The sequence below is a fragment of the Dermacentor variabilis genome, chromosome 2 (assembly GCF_050947875.1).
Source record: "Dermacentor variabilis isolate Ectoservices chromosome 2, ASM5094787v1, whole genome shotgun sequence".
NCBI classification, from domain to species: domain Eukaryota; kingdom Metazoa; phylum Arthropoda; class Arachnida; order Ixodida; family Ixodidae; genus Dermacentor; species Dermacentor variabilis.
In genome coordinates, this window is record NC_134569.1 from 62162144 (window position 1) to 62184485 (window position 22342).

The 22342-nt window shown below is 47.5% G+C and overlaps 1 protein-coding gene across 1 annotated transcript; it reads left to right on the forward strand.

The window, feature by feature from the left end:
- The first annotated feature begins 1208 nt into the window (after positions 1–1208).
- Positions 1209–17125, forward strand: LOC142571997 (protein Wnt-9a-like). Its single transcript, XM_075680772.1, has 4 exons — positions 1209–2688; positions 5056–5294; positions 9427–9719; positions 11533–17125. Exons 1-4 carry the CDS (start codon positions 2627–2629, stop codon positions 12052–12054), a joined length of 1116 nt encoding a protein of 371 aa, XP_075536887.1. The 5' UTR covers positions 1209–2626; the 3' UTR covers positions 12055–17125.
- Positions 17126–22342: the final 5217 nt, after the last annotated feature.

Sequence of the window (22342 nt, forward strand, 5' to 3'; positions counted from 1 at the left end):
GTGTGCAGCCTTGCCAAACTTGGTTGGCTTTGAGACCGCATATGTATCGGGTGATCCAACATTAAGCTTTCTTCGTGCCGTTTGCGACCCGCACGGCGCCACTTAGAAACTTCGCGCCCAAGCAAAAAGACGAGCACGAACGCGTGACCTTTTCTTGGGAAGTTTTCCAAGCGATCTACTCCCCCATCCTTGAAAGATACAAAGTTATAAAGAGAACCTGCAAGTATCGGCATTCGCGATGACAGGTGTGGGCAGTGAATGCGGCTTTCGAGCAAATAAAAGCATCGTATAGTAACAATTGTGAGGGGGGGAGGGGGGAGGGGGGAGGCGAATAAAAATAGCGGTAGGCAACAGCCTGATACAGGGCGAGAAAGGACACGCGGAGACGTGAGGCGAACGTTAGCCGCTCTTGAAACCCGAGATCTTCGAACAAACACAGTGCCACGACACAAAAGGAGACGGCTGGCAGCACGCATCCTCCTCGTCCCCGCTTTTGAATGTGTTTGACAATAGTCTTTCCCCCCCCCCCTGCATACAAAGGGGAGAGGCACGCAGCGAGAGCGATGAATATACTCCCACTTGTGGGCTCTGAGAAAGGCATGCTTCGAGAGCTCTTAGTGATCGGTTTGCAAAGGCGGAGACGCTGAGAGTGGATGGTTTTGACTGTGGGAAGTGGATGCGCGTTTAAGAGACCGGAAGAAAGTGTGGACTGCGAAAGCAGTGTTTACCAATGCCCAATCTCGTGCTGATCCGTTCAGGTATTGCCACTTGCGCTATACCATACGGATACGTTTGTACGTTGGCAGTGGTGGTTGCAGCGGTACATTGTGACACTGCTCTCAACCAGAGCACGCAGAGATAACTATATACTGTTGTAACGTCCAACTGCGTTCTGTTTAGCTGCCGGCGTAAATGTGTTGGCGGTAACATAATCTTTACTAACATTATTAGCCTTTTTTTTTCTTCGACGAACAACTTAAGCATGCAAACAAGAAAGCAAGCAAGGATATTAACTCGCTGTGGTTAAACAAAGGGTGCAAGGTGTCGCCTCCGCCGTTGACGCTACCGTCTGCGTTTACGCTACAAATTATCTAATGTATAAAAGTTCAGTGCAGGGCAGCATCACTCCGGATTCGGCGTGTACTATACCATTCGTTAAACATAATCATTGGTTCAGTATACCTGTTGTGTACTAAGTAGAGCTTTTAATTTAACTGCTGTGTTGGCGGTCTGCGAAGTCCTCTATCACACGGGTCGTATATGGGTTATTCGTTGGTCGTGTACTTTGGCTAAATTAACGCAAGCCTCACTCTCTTGTTGTTAGAATTAGTCACTGGATACGCTCACGTTATGCAGTGCGATGCCTGTTTCAAAATTTAATATAGTTCAAAAACGACAGTTTAGAGTCGTTATTGTACGCAATATAGCTGGAGCGCGGCAGCACATAGCATGATGTATGCAGCAACAAAATGCAAAATATTATTTGCAGTGAACTAAATGTGGTGGGGAGTGGACTCTCAGGCGGGTATCCTCGTGCCTGCGTCAAGTCGAGCTCAGAAACCGCCGCGCAGTGAAAACGGGACTTGTGGTGCGCCTGGACACAGCGTCATATAATTGCAAACGACGAAGGCAAGGAGAAAGGGCGGCGACGGAAGAGACGCGTTTTCACGTCATCGCTGGCTGCGCGCGTAACCGTGAGACGCTCGCGTGACACCTGAAGCAGGCTTCGTCGTACAGGTGCAGGCAAGGCCTATACGACACCTATACAAGGTGAATACGAGTGAACCCGCTTGTTTCGCATAGCCCGGGTATCCGTTCTAATACGTAGCTCGCGAGGTTGCTGCTTGACATTTGCGCGTTCACCCTGCTTTCGTCGTTTCCTCAATATCGCGGAGCAGACGACGCTTTCTGCAACACACGTGTCAACACCGTGCTCATACCTCCAGTAGGGCTGCCACAGTACCTCGATCTTTCGAAGCGACGGCGTAGCAGTCCGGTAGTCTATGCATTCGCCGCTACAAAGTGGCAACAGTCATTCAACGCGGGAAGTGGCGGAGACAAGCGAGGTGCGGCGTGCTCTATGGCCTTGCACCTCACACGGGACAGCGGCAGGCAACCGGCTGCGGCGGCGACCGAGGAAAGACGAGGCCTCGGCGACTCACCGGCGCCTGCTAGACGCGCGTCAGTCGGGTCCTCGCGCTCTCTCGCTCGAGTTACGCACTGCCGTTTGTAACAAGGGAGAGAAAGAAAAGTGCGCGGAGACACGCGTGCACAAACACACGCACGCACCTGTGGTCGTCGCAGGCGGCGGCCAGACAGGCGAACGGCACACCACGGACTCAGAGGCGTTGTGCGGACGGCACACTTCCCCCCCGTTGGGCCACGTGGCCGACGGCAGCCGCGACAAGCGCCGAAGGTGCGCCTCTCAAACAATCGGGCCAACGCTCAAATATCCTGGCGCCAGTTGCTCCCTCTTCGCCCGTACGCGCAGTACACTGTAGGTTGCACGCGCGCGGGCGCCGCCGTAGCCACCGGTGCGTAAGCGTTCGACGTGCGCTCGCGTGCCGGTCCGCCGTGACATGGATCGGGGTCCCACTTGGCCACGCGGCCGCCACGTGCGTCGGACATGCGGGCGCTGGTGGTCTGTGTGTGTCTCTACTTCAACCACGCAGTCATGGCCAGCATCGGGTAAGCTGCCTGTCCCTCCGTCACTCAGTGCCAGGGTTCCCGTTTTAAGGGACGGTCTTAGGAGACTAATTATCCGCACGCAGAAGCAGGAACGGGCTGATCGTGGACTTCTCTTGAGTTCCTTAGTTGGGAGATGGCCGATCTAAAGCGGCATCCAAAACAGTTTTTAAACTATTCCGGTTGTATGCCGAAATCGCAGTATAGTGTTCTAGCAGTTCGCAGGGACGCTCAAAATGTAACAAACTTGAATTGCTCGTCCACTGTGACGAGAATCGTGATTGTTCACGGATTCGAGTATTTTACTCTTTGAAGAAGATGAAGAACGACGGACTCCAATAAGGACGGTATGGGCCGTTCTAACTCTCGTTGACTCGTCTTCCAGGATTGTTTGGAAACGAACACTACGGATTCATTTCCTTTTTTGTTAACACGAGTCATATTTCCTTGATGGTCAGCGACAAGGAACGGGTAAGATGTTGAGAAGACTTGTTTAAAGTGACCTCATGTCATCGACGGTTCGCTTGGACGTTGAATGACTGATTTTATCATAACGTTACCGCGTGCTCGTCACTGCAGTGGCTACATGGAAACGTCCCTTGCGTGATGCGCTTTCATTCATCGCGGATACCGCTCCAGAAGCGAAGGTAGTAGTGTCAAGATCACTGACACACACCAAGCATCTCACAGATTGTGTCTTCTCCTGTTTAGTTCTACGTCTTGGTTTCCGCTTTACATGCGGAAGGACGCCGCCGACGAAGAGCCATAGGGAGCCACATAATACGAACTCCAGTTTCTGTCATGACTCGCAACTATCGACTTGGCGCACTACCGGCCTCTTTTTGTCCCTTTTTGCTGCTCTTATCCGCAAGTTAGGCGCAGTGTTGTTCAGACTTCTAGTGCATTATTACTGTGGTCCTGTGTTTGATTTGTTTGAGAACAGAGCAGCGTGAACTGAAGTATTGGATAACTTGTAACGCGTGAAGTCGCATATGTGTTGCAGGTGATGACAGGAGCCAAGATTGATGTTATATCCTTGCCTATGGTGCGGCTTTGTCCTTCTCCTTGTAAAGCGGCAATCACATAAAATACATATCCAATGTATTTGTGGTATTCCCTCGCTCGGTGTTGGCGTGAGTCTTACCAACATCACTTAGACCTGCTTTCTTCCGTAACCACATGAAACGTACTTGGACCGGGATTACGGCGTTGTCATCGCGCACATTAAAATAGACGAGCAAACGCCGGAAGCCCGCTAAGCAAAAGATACGTTACAGAAATGGATTCCGTGTCGGATGCCACTCAATGTATCTGAGCCGCTTGGCTCTGAGGCTGGACCGCTTATTGAGCGACTGTCTTTGATTTGATATACAAAGACAATCATTGTGTAATGTGTTGCCTTGACAAGACAATCGCTAGTGAAGGTGCTTTTGTTCTATATGAAAACCACTGGCTTGTGCGAGCGCCTTTGACGTGCATGATGTTGTATGCGTACGTTCGCACATTCACCGTGTCTTTCCTCTCTTTATGTTACTTTGTTTTACTCCCCCAGCGTAGCCAACCATGGAGACACTATTCTGGTTAATACATCTTCTTTCTTTCTTCTCTCTCTCTCCCTCGGCTAAAAGGCACAAGACATTTCTTGGCTAAGGCTTTCTGTCATTTTAGCGGCCACACTTTAGTGGAATATCTGGATTTGCGCCCAATTCAAAGACCGTGCAGCGAAATTTGCTCACCGATGAAGATATTATAGCTGTTTGTTACTAATATAGCTGTTTGTTACGCAGCACGTAACTGTTGAACCGGCTATCCTGTCTTTGATCGATAAATAACAGGGTCGGTTTAATGCGTTCTCTTCGCCCGATTCCATTTAATATTATTTTTTATCATTCATCGCTCACGGCCATCCGAGCCTTGTGATAACACAGGGGGAGCGCCGCTCGGACCGCTGGCGCATCACAAAAAGGAGAACGCATTGAAATAGATTCGTTGCGTTATTCTGCAGCCAAGGACGGGGCCGATGTCAAGATGGTCCTACGCACCATCCTGACTTTTATTGAACAGGCAAGACTTCGCGCCGGTATTTCCCCCCCCAAACCCAACACCTCCTCTCAGCACCTCCGTCCGCGAATATGACTCCAGTCAGGAGTGGACGCCGTTACCAAACTTAGAACTAAATAACAGAGGAGTGGAAAAACAGTGCAGTGGAATAGATGTGAAGAAGTGCCAGTACCGTTGTCCATCGCTCCTTCCTGTCCTGTCTATTGCACGGTCTTCGCTCATAAATTGAATAGAATACATCTCTCTCTCTCTCCTGAGATTCGAAGGTCGACCGTGTTCCTTACGGCTCACATTGCTCTTGTGGCCCAGCGTCCTGTCGAGGTCGAAGAACTTCACCTTGGACGCCGACCGGGAGGTGTCCGAGCGCGAGTTCTGCCGCCAGCACAGGAGGGACCCGAGCGTGCGACGCTTTTGCGTCTCGGAGCCGGCCGTGATCCACACCATCGTGCAAGGCATGCGAAACACGGTTAGCAGCTGTCAGGTGCTGTTCAAGTGGGACCCCTGGCAGTGCGACCTGCTGCAGGATCGCAAGAGCCTTCTTAAGAAAGGTATGCACTGCACGGGATGACCGACGTCGGTGACGACGAACGCGTGGCTCTGTAGCGAAAATCCGACCTGTCTGTCGCTGTGTTTGTGAGCTTTGTAGGAGGCAACACCGGTAGTGCAGGAGGTATGCAGAAAATGACCTGATCAACATCGAGTACTGCATGGTGTTAAAAAATAGCGTGTACCCAAGGTTACCGCACGCGAACTACCATACGGAAAGAAAACCTAGAATTCTTGTAATGACAAAATTTCTAAATCGGACTTAATGCAAATATCGAATAGAATATCAAATATTTTCGAATTCTTCAACGAAGTGTATTATATAGAGATTGCGGGAAGTCCGTTAGTTAAAAAAAAGATTTCTTTATATTATTTGACACACGCATGTAATGCCTTTGGCAACTGCACGTTCTGTGAACTGAGGAGCTTGTAAATGGTAAATTGCAGCGTCTTGTAAATTATAGCTTCCGTTTTCGGCTACCTGACGCATTATGACAATGACAGTTATGAAACGAAGGAACAGCACATCACCAGGTGCGCATTGGATGTCGTGTTCTTGGAAGGAGAGAAGTGTGATACCACGGTACTGAACGTTACTTTAAAGCATCTTAAATGCATTTCATTAAAAATCTTTATCTCGTTGTCGTAAAGGGCTGCACACATGGTGAGGCTCTCCGAATAATCAATTGACTTGCGTAACTATTAATAATAAATATACATTTGTATGTTACCTGCCTAAAAGCGACGCATTCTCATTGATGTATAGGAAATTATCTGCCCCTTGTGTTCGCTACGAAGCTGGTGCCTCTGCGCCATAACCGCGGCAGTCCTGCTGCATAATCATTCGGAAATTTTCTCACTTATTTTTATCTTTCTTGTCTCAAGACGTTTTGTCACCGCGTAATCCCAAGTATATGTTACGCAGGACTCCCGGTCTAATGCAAACCTTTTGACTTTTCCGGGTAGTTGCGGCAAACAGCCCTAGCTTATACTGAATGCAGTTCAGCTGGTAACATCCTTAACAGTGGCTGGAGAAACTAGAATTGTACGCGACGAATTGCAGGAAATTATTTATCTTTATTCAATTACCAGTTTTGGTAATTTTGTAATTTAACGATAGCTTTGTTCATTCGGTAACGCTCATTGTAATTCAATCACATTTTTTAAAATTAATCAATGACATGTAACCAGTTCCATTTTTGACGAAACAAGCTGTAACAGGTGACAGAGCTTTGGGCACTTAAATTTGGCGGAAATTACAGTAGGATTCCTGCAGTCTGCAAATGAAATTGCCTTTCCTACAATAAGTGTTGAGCAGCTACGCCCGGATCCCCTAAACAAGGCAAGCCCGCAGATTTGCAAACCCGACTCTCCTGAAACTGCGACCGCTGAGCTTATAATTAATTTCTCTTCCTCTTCTGGAAGCCTCTTAACCGGCTTTCATAAGCGATAGGAACTGTCACGCAACTCTTCGCTTACAGTGCAGTTTACGACTTCTCTGATATAGAGGAAAGTTTTGGCTGTATACGGATACGTGAGCGTCGTATACGTGACTGTTGGATACGTGACTCATATAAACCTATTTTTGATGTTGCTAGACGTGAACAACATTTTTTAGGGCTTAATATAATTCAGCTTTATTTTAATTATTTACGTTAATGATTTAGCCACGTTTTCAAGGAACGTGAACATTTGCTGGTGTCCGTTACAATTAATCGTTCAATCCTAATTGGCTAACGAGTGAAGAGCGTCGGAGGGAGGTGTACCATATGTACGCGAACAAATTGAAACAGTGGTTCTATGGGTCGACAGCGACGACCACTTTATACGCCGATGCCAGGAGATCACCTATGGCGATTTTGTTTTTATTTCTTAAGGCTGTCATTGTTTTACAACCAACTAAACAACAACAACATTGGTATTGACAAGGGCAAGTATTTCAAAAAGCCCACCTTCGTGTCCTGACACGTAGACTACGCTCTTAAATTACGCGATTATAAATGCTGCATTAACTTATTCAAGACTCCGTACTGTACATGACAGAACTGCTTACCGGAATAAATTGTTATTGCGCCTCCATCGTCTTTCTTTTGTTATTGGTGGTGTTGCTGTTTTCGTTTACATGCCGTATAGTGCTGCTGCTGTGTTTAGCATTGTTTTGTATTTGTATTGTATCTGCTTCTGAACTTTCCCCTTCAATTATGCCTACGGGGGTGCTGTGGGAACTTGCAAATATAAACAAACAAAATTTTCAGTTTCTCACTGGCCCTATATATCGGAAGCGCCTTCCCTTAGACCGAGCAACCATGAATCGCTCCGCTTCGAACATGACCCATGCAGACACGAGCATCGCGGCTTTATGCAATCACCATCTTTGCGCAACGTGTTTGTACCTTGCAACACCGCCCTTATACCCTCCTGCGCGCACACCGAGTGATCTTTAGGGGTCGCTGCCCCTGCTGCCTTCACAAGGAAACGAGAGAAAATCACCGACGAAAATTTTGAAAAGCAATTGTTAGTGAAGATCAAGAGCATAGAAGAGATGCAGTGGACTCGCTGAAATATTCATGCCGACTTGTTTTAGTTCCTGCATTTTTGCAATGTTAATAAATATTTATAATACATAAATAAATTTAAATGATAATAAATGTTTCTTTCGTAAAGAGTGCTTTTCTTTTCTTTTTCTCCCCCCCCCTCCCCTCCTGCCTCCTTTTTGTACTGGGCCCAAATTAGCAACTCCTGTTTTGGCGATTATGCTGACAGTATAAATAAATAAATAAATAAATAAATAAATAAATAAATAAATAAATAAATAAATAAATAGAGGAAAGCAACGTAAACGTAATCTACTACTTTTTAGTAATTTCTCAGTTACTTTCCTAGTGCAGTAATTGTTCGCTGTAATCAATTACAATTTTGAGTGAAGTAATAGTAATTGGTTATTGTATCACTGTCTAGGCACCTTGGGAAACGTTTGAAGTTTAACCGAGACGTTGGCGCTGAATGTCGCAGTGAGGGCTCATTCGCATGAGTTGTTCGGTGCTCTCCTCGATTCCACAATAGGCATGCGTAGGTGCGTCGGCCATTCCAATGTGTAAACAGTAATAATTAGCGGGTCACTTGAGTATTCATTACATTAAAGAAATAAGAAAGAAAGAAAGAAAGAAAGAAAGAAAGAAAGAAAGGAAGAAGGAAAAATACTTTCTGGACACAGTTTAATTCAAATATAGCTATACGGGCTTCTCGCTAAGCATTCACACATTTCCTAAAGATAATTATGATATTTCTTGATAATATTATGCAAAATATTCACGGGTCTTTCTCGTCGTGACTTGTTAGTTGGTTGAGATCGTAATTTTCGATTCTTGAATTCTCTCTCTAGGTTCAATTTCGGTATCATTTCGCGTCGAATATATCAGATAATTCAGAATCATGTTCATCCCTGAATTTTCAGTAGGAAACCACGAAGAGGTTCGAAGTCTTCTATTACGGGCTTAAACGTCAGGTCATTTAATGCTAAGGTGCTACTCCATGCTCTTATCCTATTCTTTTCTTCGTGTAACGCCTTTAATGTAAACAAATAGGATGGGATTTTTAAGAATCCAACCAGGAGACAAGTTGAAAAAAAAAAAGAAAAGAAAACGCCTGCGATTAGTTGCGCAGAGGTTCTCTTTTGAATCAGCCACCTCGAAATTTCGCCTTGTTTATTCTTCGAAGTCAAGTCTAAAAGGGCATACACGGCGCACCTCGGAAGTGGTCAGAAGAGTCAATGCGGTGGAATCCGCCGGTGGTTACCACCCTCAATTAACACCGGTTAAAGCACTATATGCAGTTATGTGGAATCCGCCGGTGGTTACCACCCTCAATTAACACCGGTTAAAGCACTATATGCAGTTATACGGACACGAAAGCGCCATAGTGGCAATCATAGTTTCTGTTAAACACAATGGTCCGGTTGGTTACGACTGACTTCTGAAAAAAAAAACACACACACTGTTCGACACGCTAAGGGTCATATATCGAATTAAGCTATCGAGTTTATTCTTTAAAGCACCTGGTAAAATGTTCAATAAAAACAGAAAAAAAAGGGGGGGGGTTCACGCCAGAGCTCTCGGTGTCGTTCTCCAAACGCAGTGTACCCGGAGACGGCCTTCGTGTACGCCCTCACGGCGGCCGGCGTGGCGCACAGCGTGGCCCAGGGTTGCCGGACGGGCCGGCTCGGCCACCGCTGCTCGTGCGGCGAGGCCGGCCGCGAGGAGCCGGAGTCCTCGGCGGGTCTGCAGCAGGGCTGGAAGTGGGGCGGCTGCGGGGACAACTACCCGTTCGCGGCCAAGTTCGCGCGGCGGCTGCTGTCGCGAGAATCCGGCAAGAGGCCGCGCACCCTGCGGAGACCCGTCGACACGCACAACATCATTGTGGGAATCAGGGTGCGTTCTGCATGCGACGTTTCGAGCGACCATTAGAGGTACGCGCTTGCTCTCTCTCTCTCTCTCTCTCTTGTTCTTGTCGTTGTGCCGGATCCCCCACTGTTCTCGAAATGCGCATTTTGGTAGGGTTGAATATAAGCGGGAGTGGTCTTGCGTGGTCCACGAGATTGGGGGGCAAAAAACGTCGCGATTCGTGGGGAAGCAGCAATTATGCAACTAAGTGGACTCACCGCAACGAAAATTGAGTCAGTCGTATGTTAGCAGGTTTAAATGTGCTTTTTTTTTTCACTCTTGTTTTTAAGAAGTAGACGTGCTTGAATCTCGTTTATTCGTTTCGATTCTGGGTTCTAAGACGGCCTGTACTGTATATGGCAAAAAGAATGCCGTGCAGACAAGACAGCAGTCAGTGTGCCTGTACGTTTTGTCGGGAATGAATCAGCCCGTTACTTTTTTTTCTAACCAAGCAGAGCGGCTTGGGGATTGTCCGTCAGGTGATAGTAGCCACAGTTCCCTGACGGAACACGAACTGCTTGAGCGTAGATGTGTTTGACGCTTATTCGTTTAGTTCCTGCATAATTTTAGCATAATCACCCCTTATGAAAAAAGAAAAAGAAAAGAAATACCTTCGGTGCCTTATTTGGAGTAAATGCTATGGACGGGGACACGTAATGCAAGCAAGTGTACAGCATCGTGATCGCTAATGCCCGGTAATTTACTAATGAACTGCACCCAATTCGGGGAGTTAAAAAGTGGTGTCCGGAGTACAAACTTTTCCGCTGCAGCATCGAGTAGGGACAGCATCAAATCGAAAATAAAGCGTGAGTAGTATAACGAGATTATTAAAGGCAGTGGGAAGAATGGAAAGAAAATGTGGGTAACCTGGTGCTTCGACTATCGATAGATCTTATTGAAGCTGAACTTGATGTAGCCAACGAAAGCGAGAATGGCATGATGGCAGGGTAACGGATTGTACAACCTGCGGATATGGATGGTTAACATTATGGCCTTACTCTCGGTCCATCGCCTTTCGGGGATACTTTCGATTTTGCATAATGTGGTGCATGTGGCACGACGCCTCGGTGGAGCGACTGACCTTCTGCCTGTCCGTTGAAAGTATCCCCTAAACTGATCGACCGAGAATAACGCTCTTTATCTCATAGTCTCCCTCCAGGGAAGCTTAAGGTATACAGGCTGGCTCTGGTACGTGTACTTGCACTAAAGACGGCTGGCCTTTGATTGCACCGTGAACGCTGTTGTGTGTGTGCGCACGCACCACTTGTTATCCTTTTCTTTTTCTTTCGGCTTCCCTCTCCCCCAGTATACATGGTGGCAAACCAAGCGCAATCGCCTTTCCTTTTCTGTGTTCCTTTCTTATTAAAAAGCGCAGCAGTGCACTGCATGGTGGCTTTCTGTGAGGCTGACGGTGTCCAAGGTAATTCAATAAAAGCCATAGAAGGGGAGCTCGCAAGTGTCAGCGTGAGTAATGGACAGAAGTGCGCCGCTAGTGGTCCTTTCTTTCTTTCTTTTTCTTTTTGCAAAGGTTTATTTTTTATTCACTCTTTTGTTTCTTTGATCTTGTTTTCCTTGTTTAATCCTTCGGCCTGAGTATATATTGGAATACTACTCGCCCTTTACAAAGAGTACGGCCACAAGTTCAGTTCAGTTCAGTTCAATGCATGTGTCTGCGTGTCATCGCCTCAGCTGCCTCTGCTACGAAATCTCTAAAACCGCGACCGGAGTAGCGAGACCTCACGCTGGGTCTAGGACGCGCAGCTGCAGGGTCATTGGTACGCTGTCTCGCAACCCGCCGCAGACGTTGAGGCACGGCATCCGGCCCGTCTGCAAGTGCCACGGCGTGTCCGGCTCGTGCTCGCTCAAGACCTGCTGGCGGGAGCTGGCGCCCTTTCCCGAGGTGGCTCGGCGGCTGAAGCGCAAGTACGTCCGCGCCGTGCCGGCCGAGATCGAGAACAAGCCGGAGTTCGCCGCCACCGACGTGGTGGCCAAGCCGCGCAAGGTGCCGGCCGCCACGGCAGGCACGACGCAGCGGCCCAAGTGGCTGGCCGCCGTCACGGCCAGGCTGCGGAGGCTGGGCAGGGACCGGCTCGTCTACCTGGAGAAGTCGCCCTCCTTCTGCGAGCCAAACCCTCTGACCGGCAGCGGCATGGCGGGTCGGCGGTGTCGCGACCCGGACCACTGCGACAGGGTGTGCTGCGGCAGGGAGCACCGCAGCTTCACCGAGGTCGTCTACGAGACCTGCCAGTGCCGCATGGTGTGGTGCTGCAAGCTGGAGTGCAAGACTTGCGAGAACGTCACCACAGCGTACGCCTGCTTGTGAAACGCGCCGTGCGCGGGATTCCCGTTTGCGTGTGTGTGTGTGTGTAAAGACGGAGACGGGTGTGCGTCAAAATCATCCGAGTTGCCGGACGGTATACGTCAGAAGCGCGATTGATTCGACCGTTGGAAGCTATTGGAAACTTGTTGGATGCGGCTGTTGGCACTGTTCGTGTACATGTCGGGTAGGTTGGTTTTCACGCAGGTGTGTCTCGCGTTTCGGCCGCGCGCTCGACAAGTTGGCGACGTCGACCTCTTATGTGCTGCATTTCCGCAGAGAAACTTAGTGGGTTGTAGTGACGGAAACTTTTGAAATGCGCTTTTTTTTTCTTCTTTTAGAACGCGCGTCATTTCTTTTAGAATCGTGAATCACAACACCGAACTTGCTAATACGCAGTAATTAAATTGTAGTGCGATGTCTTGCGGCATGCTTTCGGTTTCTGAAGATGCCACATTTTATGGCGATCGGCCGTGGAGTGACGCCAGTAGACAGTTGCGGAAATTTCCTGACCCACGCAGAGTTATCGCGGGAGACGAATACCAGACGCGAAAAACCACTCGATCTTACTTTAACGGGAAATTCTCATTGGTAATGGCGCGTATTCAAGCTGTAAGATCGCGCTAGAACACCACATTGCAACTGCTTTCTTGAAACTGAACACACTTATTAGGAAAAGAAAGCTTGAAGACACAAAAGATGAATTCTTGGAACCAAGTGATTCTCTATAATGGCGACTTAAATTAAATTGTGAGGTTTTACGTGCCAAAAACGACGATATGATTATGAGGAACGCCGCGTAGTGGGGGACTCCGGAAATTTGGACCACCTGGGTTTCTTTAACGTGCACCTAAATCTAACTATACGGGCGTTTTAGCATTTCGCCCCGATCGAAATGACGCCGCCATGGCCAGGATACAACGGCGACTTCGCATGTAAGCATATAAGCCAAAATCACTGGCGATGCAAGTACGGTTTCAGAAGGCCTCACAATATTTCAGCGTAACATTGCAGCTTTACCACTAACCGCTGCCGCTTGTAGACGCATCGTCTGCGAGTATGCGCAAGGCGGTACGCGCCCTGCTAAAGCGTTTCACTTTCTTCGCGTGTGTAAACATTCAGAAAGACAATGCCGATGTATAGTACGTAGTGCGATACAACACAATACTGTCCTTTTAGTGTTCGCAATATAGTCTGGCGCTAAACTTTATTTGCGCCTTGAGTAACGTCGTAATACTAAATGAGTGCAAAATTTGCATAAACGATGCTCTTCACACACACACACGAACCACACGCTCTTCGCCGCCATTTGTGTCGTCGTCAAAATTTGATAAAGGGGACTTATCTGTAACTTCGCGTTCCAGAACGCGCACATTTTACTCCTCTAAACCATTATATGCATGCAGCGAATCGCGCTCTGCTTAAACGTGCTAATCGCCGGTGCCATCGCTGCGCGTTATTTTTTTCCCTATCACTTGTGAACTGTTTTTTTTTTTACTTGTATACGCTTTGTGCACCCTCCAGGTCTGTATGTTTGAGAATTTGTGCTCACGAAGGTGCATGCGACTCCGATTTTTCGTAGCTTTGTCATTCCTGCGAGCAGCGTACCGAGCTGGACTCCGTTGCAGCTGGAATCTGTTTCGATGTTTTCGACGCATATGTTAAAATCCCAGCTACCTCGTTCCTTGAAGTACAGTGACTAAGTACAGTTCTAAGGCTGAGTACGACAGGGCTCCGGGGCTTGATAATGCTTGGCATGCGTGCTCCTACGTACGAGACTCCTCGCCTATGAACGCACGCACTGTGACGCAATATGCATAATTATGGACTGGTGCTCTTATTTCTGCGTTTTATTTGGTACGTAATTAAAGATTTTCACGCCGTAGATAAAGGTGTACTGGTCTTATTATCTAAAGTCTACATAATAGTTGAATATTTGTATGAAGGACAGTTTACCTACAGTCGACTGATAGCTAGGCGTTGTGTTCTCGGGAACATTCAGACTAGGATACATAGCGCAAAAATTTTGACACAGGGACAAGCAGAACACAGGACGGGAGCTAACTTTCAATTGATTTATTGCGGCTAGTGAGTACATATATACTCACTGGGACGCCACTGCAATAGAACACACTGAAGGGAAGGAGGAAAAAAGACAGTCATGTGACCATTATGCCCAAAAATTCAAGCTCTTTCCTTGGTAAAAATATAGACGGCGTGCTAACGCACTCGTGTTCTGCTTGTCCCTGTGTCAAAATTTTTGCGCTATGTATCCTAGTCTGAATTGTCCTATTCAGGTCAATTGAACTACCCCATTTGAGGTAGGAAGCCCTCCAGAGCTGGAATCTTCAGCTTTAGTTACTCTTTATTTCTTTGTCTATCTCATCCCGGGGGGGATTTGGCTGTTTTTACGCTATGTACAAGCGATGCCCACATTACAGAGTTTTAGATTGGGGCATCCAAGCGTTGCGTTACGCCAACCCTCTTGTAGGATCTTTGCGTTCTTATGTACGCTCCTCAGTTTGTGTCCCCCGATGCCTGAACACCCTAATCTAAAACTATTAACTCGGCGTTTCGTGGTACTTTTCGAAGTACTGCGATCTGCGCCTTCCTGCTTGCGCTCCTGGGGGATGGCGAGAAAGCTCATTGGATGCCTGATGTTGGCTAATACCTCCTCGCGAACCCCTTTGTTTAAGTGCCTCCGTATTACCAATAGTCCTTCTATGCTTAAAGACTCTGGTATTACCTTGCGTTTGTTTGAGCTATGAGCTGTCTTCGTCTTGACGCTCGCCGACCGGTGTTGTTTGTGGTTGTGGTGCATAGCGGTGTCGTGGTGGGCTCATTGTTGCTCGAACAGTAGGTGGTGTACAAAATCTAAAGTCTATGACGGCTTCGGCAATCGCTTCTGCCGCATGCAGCCGGCAAAAGCACAGCCTTTGAGATCTGCTCCCGTTATCCAGAGAGCTCCGTCGTTGGGGCATCGGTTTGGAGACTACCAAATGCATTCCCCAGCGACGACTCTCTCTGGGCAGCAGAAACTGATCTCGAAGCCCGCGTTTTTGCTAACTGCATGCGCCGGAAATAATTGCGTAAGTGGAATCAAGACTTTGACGCCATGTTTCGGATATCACCTATGTGGCGGGTGTCTCTCCTCATTCCCGTGCAACATGCAAGGAATTATGGAACTGTGTAGGGATGGAGAGGAAGCACAGCATGCTTTTGGACCTCTTCCGAATTTATGTTCTGTTGATGATTACAGATTTACGGCTTGACGTAACATTTTATACTCCGAACATCAGTTATGAATGAGGAAACGGGCTAAACGTGTCAATTTGTTTGGTCCTTCGTCCGTTGGCGACGAGCGGCATATATTCCATCACGTCGAGGCTTGTAATGTGGGAGGCGCGCTATATGTATACCAGCGGGGATACCTCGGGCAGCGAAGAACAATGCGCCGTAGCCGAAGGAGGATAGTAGCTGTGGCGTGCCGGATGGGAGGCACTGAGGTGCAGGCGCTTTCTCTTCTAAAGCTGTGCACAAGATTGTGCAGTCGTATAAAGTATCGGATAAGATACAATTATAAGCTTGTGAGTGAGTTTAAATGGACACTAAAGAGAAAAAATAAAATAATCTGAGCTGTATTAACAAATAACCTTTGTACAAAACAAAAAAAGCAATCTTTCTACGAAATGAAGCTCGGTAATTCAGCAAAGACGCAAAAAAAAAAAAAAATGAGGGGAGACGCCAGCTTCAAGTTCTCGCACCAGCTCGACGTCATGGATTTTGACTGTTCGAGCCTAGCTATATTTTTATCGGCGAACGCGGATTACATTGAATTTTAAGAGCCAAGGATGGAATTTAGCGAACGTGGACAACTTTCAGGGAGCCTGCCAAAAAAAAATAAATTATGGGTTTTTTACGTGTCAAAACCACTTTGATTATGAGGCACGCCGTAGTGGAGGACTCTGGAAATTTCGACCATCTGGGATTCTTTAACGTGCACCTAAATCTAAGCACACAGGTGTTTTCGCCCCCAACGAAATGCGGCCGCCGTGGCCGGGATTCGATCCCGCGACCTCGTGCTCAGCAGCCCAACACCATAGCCACTGAGCAACCACGGCGGGTAAAGAGCCGGGCACAAGGGCGCAAGTACGAGAAAATAATTTATGATCCTTGAAATCACACTGTCGTACGTAGCCTCTGAGGTATTAACGCGAAATTAGAAAAGTGCAACTTTTACATTATTTTCTTTCGTGATAATCAACCAGTTGCTGTTAAACTAATGAAAATAGAGTTTTGAAATAATACTTTAGCAATGTGAACTAATTTAGTGTCTCCATTAAGTGACCATTTAAAGCCTCCGGAGGATTGCATGAGTTTTTCGCGGCTTGGGGAATTGAGTGTTTCGAAGTTCTGGCAGGCTATGTGATTATAGTCTGCAAACCTATTGCAAACTTCAGAGTGCTGTTCTCAGTAACTGAATTAAGTAAATGAATCCAAGGGCCACTAAAATTAGGGGTAGATGCACTTTACCTACAAGTCCCTTTCTATGGAGCCACTGCGCAGAAAGTACGCACTTCTTTATCGAGAAACCGAGAAACGTCAGAGACTCAACTTTTGTACAAGAATTTGTGTACTTCGACTAGTCGTTTGTGAATGACAGAATGAATGAATACTTTGCATATATAAAGGCGGTGTTCATCATACGCAACCACTGAAGCGATCTTCCAGAAACTTCTGTCAAATGTTTACTTTCATTGAATTGTATATTTAGACGTCTTTGATTCCTTGTTAAGAAAGCGCAAATTCATGAAACTGTGTGAATTGTGCTTAGAATGAGCTGAAATAAAGTAAACTTCTATTTCGAATTTTGTTTTAATCTTAATATGATTGAAGCTCAAATACTGAGTGCACCTGTCCTCTCTCTGTTTTTTTTTTCTCCCCACCATTTGCCATGAAAGTTTATTGTAGCGAATCTATACACCGAATGGATCCGTCAGAGCTATTGTATTTTTTGTTAATGCGGCATGATAATTATATGTACCCATGGAACACAATAAACATACCGTTTTGTTCACCAGAAGGTTAGCTCGCATTCTTTAGATTGCGTGATATTCAAAGGTGCCCATATTACCCACGGTTTCGAATATTGGAGGCGCCAGAAAAGCTTCTATTTTTCGGTTTTCCTGTGAGACATTGCACAAGATTCCGTAAGTGTGTTCTCCCGCGCAAAGGTCATTTCGCCTCGCCAAAATGGGCGACTTCAAGATTAAAAACTATAAAAAGCAACTAAGCGTTCTTTTTCCCTTCACTCTTGTGTTTTCTTTTTTGTACCTTCAACAGGAGTTGAGAGTGTGATGCTCAGCGCCTTGGCGAGTGCAATATTAATGTGTGCGGAACGCAGATCACAGAATTTTACATGAGATCGGCTAAGGATGATTTGTTTATCAGTGAAACGATAATCAATTCGCCTTTTACGATCACTGGTACGCAATGCAGGCATCGGGCGGACACCTGCAGTGCCGTTCATTTACTCGGGTTAGCCGGTTCGTGTATATAGCATATATGTTCTTGAAAAACGCGGTAAGGATTATACGAATAGGGAACCAAATTAGGCGAGCATGATATCGATATGTTTGATCTATAACTTCGGGACGCCTCATAGTAGGGTGAGCGACGTAACACATCTTGGCAGTAATTTTTGGTGCGAGGCCCAGGCAAAGAAAGCCTCTGGGCTGGATATATATATATATATATATATATATATATATATATATATATATATATATATATATATATATATATATATATATATATATATATATATATGCTTTCACGTTGCCATGGTTTCGATATGTCTAACAGCAGCAACAAGTAACAAGCAAGATCCGCTATAGTTCGTGTTTGTGTAGGCTCAGACAGGTGCGCATGAGCGCAATGTAACTAATTTGAAATATTAACCGGTGGTAGTTACTGTACATAGTTGTGACATGGAAAACCTTTACAAGTGATATACTGCACTTGCGAACCTCGACAAAATGTCTAAGATGTCTGCACGTAAGCAGCAGACACCTGTAAAGCTGGCTTTTCTGCAACAAGTATCCATTTAGGGAAAAGCCCCCTTTTCTTGTACCCATGGTTGCATCGGTGATAGCCAATCTAGTTATTGGAGCACGCAACCCATCAGCGCATGCAGCGGACAGCTCCTAATCATGTCCTTAGGGACGTCTGGATAATTAAATTATAGAAATGCGAAAGGTACGCGTAGAGGTACAGTATAAGTTGCAGTGCTGATCAATGGTTACTGTTATCGAGTTGGCGTGCTAAAATAAACCGGCGTGAAACCTATTGTGGTATTGCGGTGTAAGGCACTTGAAGAACCGCCCTGTTTTAGTTATAAGAAAACATGTGCATGTTTTACGACGTGCAACGACGACACTAACTTTTGCAAGATAGTTGGGAACGCATAAGAGCAATCACTTTCAATGTGTACATCGTTTATATAGATTTAGAGAAGTTGGTCCCGGCTCCACATCATCAATTGCAACATGTGCTCTAGAGTGAACATTCGCAAACGTAATTAAATGAACCTTGTCAATTACATAACTTCGCGTTACGATCTCCCGTACGCGTAATGTCCACGTACTCAAGTAATCCACGGGGAGATGTAGACTCTTGTTACCTGCCACACGGTATGTCTTAAACATCTGTTCGATATAAAATAAGCAACACCCCCTCCCCCCGAAAAAAAAAAAACATGAGATGGGTGGTAATAAGAGAAAGAGGTCATGCAAAAAAATTAATATAATACACAAGCTTAGCTATTTCGCTCTCTGATACGCTTTGTTAAAGGGAAATTAATAGTCCAGTACCCGTGAGAAAGACGGGCTTCGTGTTTTGATTACGCGCACATTTACGAACAAATTATTGTTCATAAAACTTATTTTGCACCAGAAAGTGAAAAATACTCTCGGGAATATTTTACTGTTTGAAATCTACGAGCTGCCAAGACAACATTTTCACACTATCTACCGGGTCCGGTATCATATATCACGAAATGAATCACGATCAGCCTCACAAGCTCCGGTAGCGCAAACCCATCGGTATGTGTGATTCAGAACGCTTGTAAGAAGGAACAGGTCGCCACTACAGCGTCGCCAGCCAGCCAGCCGCAAGGCCTCTAAATCTGACGACCTCCAAATTAGGGAGAGAAAAAAAAAGGGGGGGGGAAGGGTAAAAAAAAAAGAAAGCAAACTTTGCATGCTTTTCTTGCTCTTCTGTATCCATCACTTGTTCAGTATTTAGTTACGTCTAATACGACTCAGCTTTGTTTATTCGAAGAATCATTTTGAATTACCTTTCGTCTCGAGCCAACGATTGAACACCGCCCGCAGCAAATAGCCTCAAGCGTTTTCGATGGCACGGCGTGGTTATACGTTATGACAGTATGCCTAGTCTCTACGTGTAATATAAAAGGTGCGTATGTTTTCGGGCGGATTTCTTCTTGTTGCTTCTTAATCGAAATTGAAGCTATTGCCAGTAATGCGAGCAAGTGATTAACCAATGGATCATCCAAAACTAATCTCTGACTAAACCCTGCGATCACTTTCGGGAGTTATCGTGCATTTGTCCTTGGTCCGAGAGCGCTAATTTGTAGCGTAGACATGACAGCGCCGCAGCCACGTCAGTCTTATCCGAAGGGCAAGAGAATTCATTCCGCGTGTAGGACGCGACCGTCCCGCACAGGACGCATCACGTTCAGGCAAGCCCTGCTCATACGCCGTCAGAGACGCCTCGCTTTTCGCAAAGCTTTACGTCCGAAGACGAGCCTCTTTTTCTCCCCTCAGGTGAGAGAATCCATTCGCACCGCGGGGCGCGAAAGAGTGCCCTCTCCACCCTCTCTCTCTCTTTTCCGGCAGAGAACGTGCGTATGCGGGCAGACAATTCACTCTTTAATGAGGGCCGCGCGCGCGTGTGGGGGTGACCGGGCATCCCGCGTCCGGACCGCGGCCGAGCCATTTATCTGTCTGCGAGGCGCGATCGCCGTTGGGGCCCATGGGGGGTGAGGAGGACAAAGAGAATGTAAAGAAAGGATGGGGGAGAAAGAAGCCCTCGAGGAGGGCGTTCGTGCACTGCGACGACGCCGCGGCAAGCAGCCCGGGCGACCGACGAGACAGCTTCATAGGCGACCGCTGGCGCCGACGATGGTGCCAAGTGGGCGTTCCCGAAAGGCAAGGCCTCTGGCAGGTATAACTGATGGCTCCGTGCCCCCTTGCGGGGTGGGGTCGCCTCATAAGGGAGAGGAGGCGGACCGCCCTAGTAATCAGGCGACCCCCTCTCCTCCTCCTCCTCGCCCACCACCCACCTTCCCGCCGCTAACGCCCTTCGCAAATTAATGACCCTCTTCCCCTCCCGCCCTGCTCTCCTCTCGCTTATTCTCTCCTCCCCTCAATTCAGGAGTGCAAGCGGGGAGAGGGGGCTGCGCGCGGCGATTACCCCCGGCGACGTCGTGCACGCAGAAGCACGCCGCGGAGACCAGAGAACGCGGCGGCCGCTAATCCCGGCCTAACGCGCGCGCCGACTTGTTTCCAAGTGCCCCGGCGGACCACACACGCACGCGTGTGAGCCTTACCAAGCAGCGGGGTTCCGGGGAGGAGGTGAAGCAAGAAAAGAGAGAGAAAGAAGAGCGTCAAAAGAAAGAGAGAGGGGGGATGAATTGGCTGATTAGGTTCTCGTTTTGTTTCATTCTTGGGTGCCGATGGCTCTTTCCCCGCCCGGCGGATCCCGCCGCTCTCCCCCGTCTTCAAATTCTGCCGCTTGCTCGCTATACGGAGTTGTGCCCTACGCTCGGTAACCCCCCCCCCCCCCCCCCCACCATCTTTCGTGTCTGCTCCTGTCTTGTTGTTGTTGTCGTTGTCTCTATTCGCAAGGCGCAACACCCTCAACTAACCTCCCCCCTATCCCCCGGCCCCGGCCACCCCCTTCTCGCTTGCGCCCCCCGCCGCCTCAGTATCCCTGCGCGTCCGACACGGCTGCGAGCAGCTGGCGTGCGAGAGGATGTTCGTAGCGATCTTTACGACCCGCTTTCGATTACGCTGGCCCAGCGAGAGGCAGCCAGGCGAAATATGGACTAACCTTCGCCTTCAAGCGTGCTGCGGGACGATTGATTGATGAGGCGGTGCCCAATGAACACCGGCGGAAATGAAGAAATCCTCGAGAGTGGAAACGGAAGCGGGCTCGAATGCCGGCGGCACGACTATAGAGTTCACTTTTGGCTCTGAACGTATCGGATATAGCATACGATCGGCGGCGGCCGTTAGCCGATTGTCGCCCACGAGCACGAGAGAAAAGCAGCATAAACGCATTCTATCAGGTTCCACGAGGCGCGCCTGCCAAGCTGTGTACGCTTATAAATATATATACTTACCCCCGAGTGGCGTGAGTGGAAATTGCGATGTGTAACCATCAACGAATGTTGAATGTGCACTATTGATTGTGGCTCGATGCTCGTGGCTACGATGGCTCTACGGTAGTGAACGTGATCAGGAATTTGTGTTCCTCACGGCAGTCTCACAAATAAGCAATACTTTCCATCGTTCCGATCTATCAGTACGTAGAGACACACTTACAGACGCTTCCATAAACTTATTCGGGCCGTTTTCAGGAGTACGCACACATGTGTAGTGTACGGCCAGATTGAAGAGCGAACCATGTAAGCTAGCAGCTACTTATCAGCTTCAACTAGGCATGACTTTTTCGCACCAAAAGAAAAACTGTGCCGAGCTATCATAAGCGTGAAGCATAGTGACGCGAAGAATGGTGCGTGCTCGTTCTGCTTCCGAAGCATGAGTCGATCGAGTTTCATTCCGGCTTGGTGATACATAGTACAATACGTATACGGTACACAAGGCAAGACGTATAGGGTGAAGGCGACCGCTTCCACTGCTACTGGCCGCCAGCTTCAGCAGCATGTCGTCCTAGTCACTGGCACTCACTTACGTCAAGACTGCATGCGCTTCAATCTGGATGTCCATGGAATCTGGCAACAGACATATATACAATGCGGCCCAGTGCTAAAGGAAACACCACCTTTATATCTTAGCAGTGATAACTGCTTATGTTTGGAAGAAACGCTTGGTGACAGTTTCTTCATAATTGAATGTCTGCATAACACTTCATATCATCCAGCTCTCATTTCCTTTCTTTTTTAGTTAAGTTGAATAAATATTGAGGTTACGTTGAATACTACTTTGGTGTTCCGTTCAAGTGTGGGTCGTGTACACCGGGCGAGGCG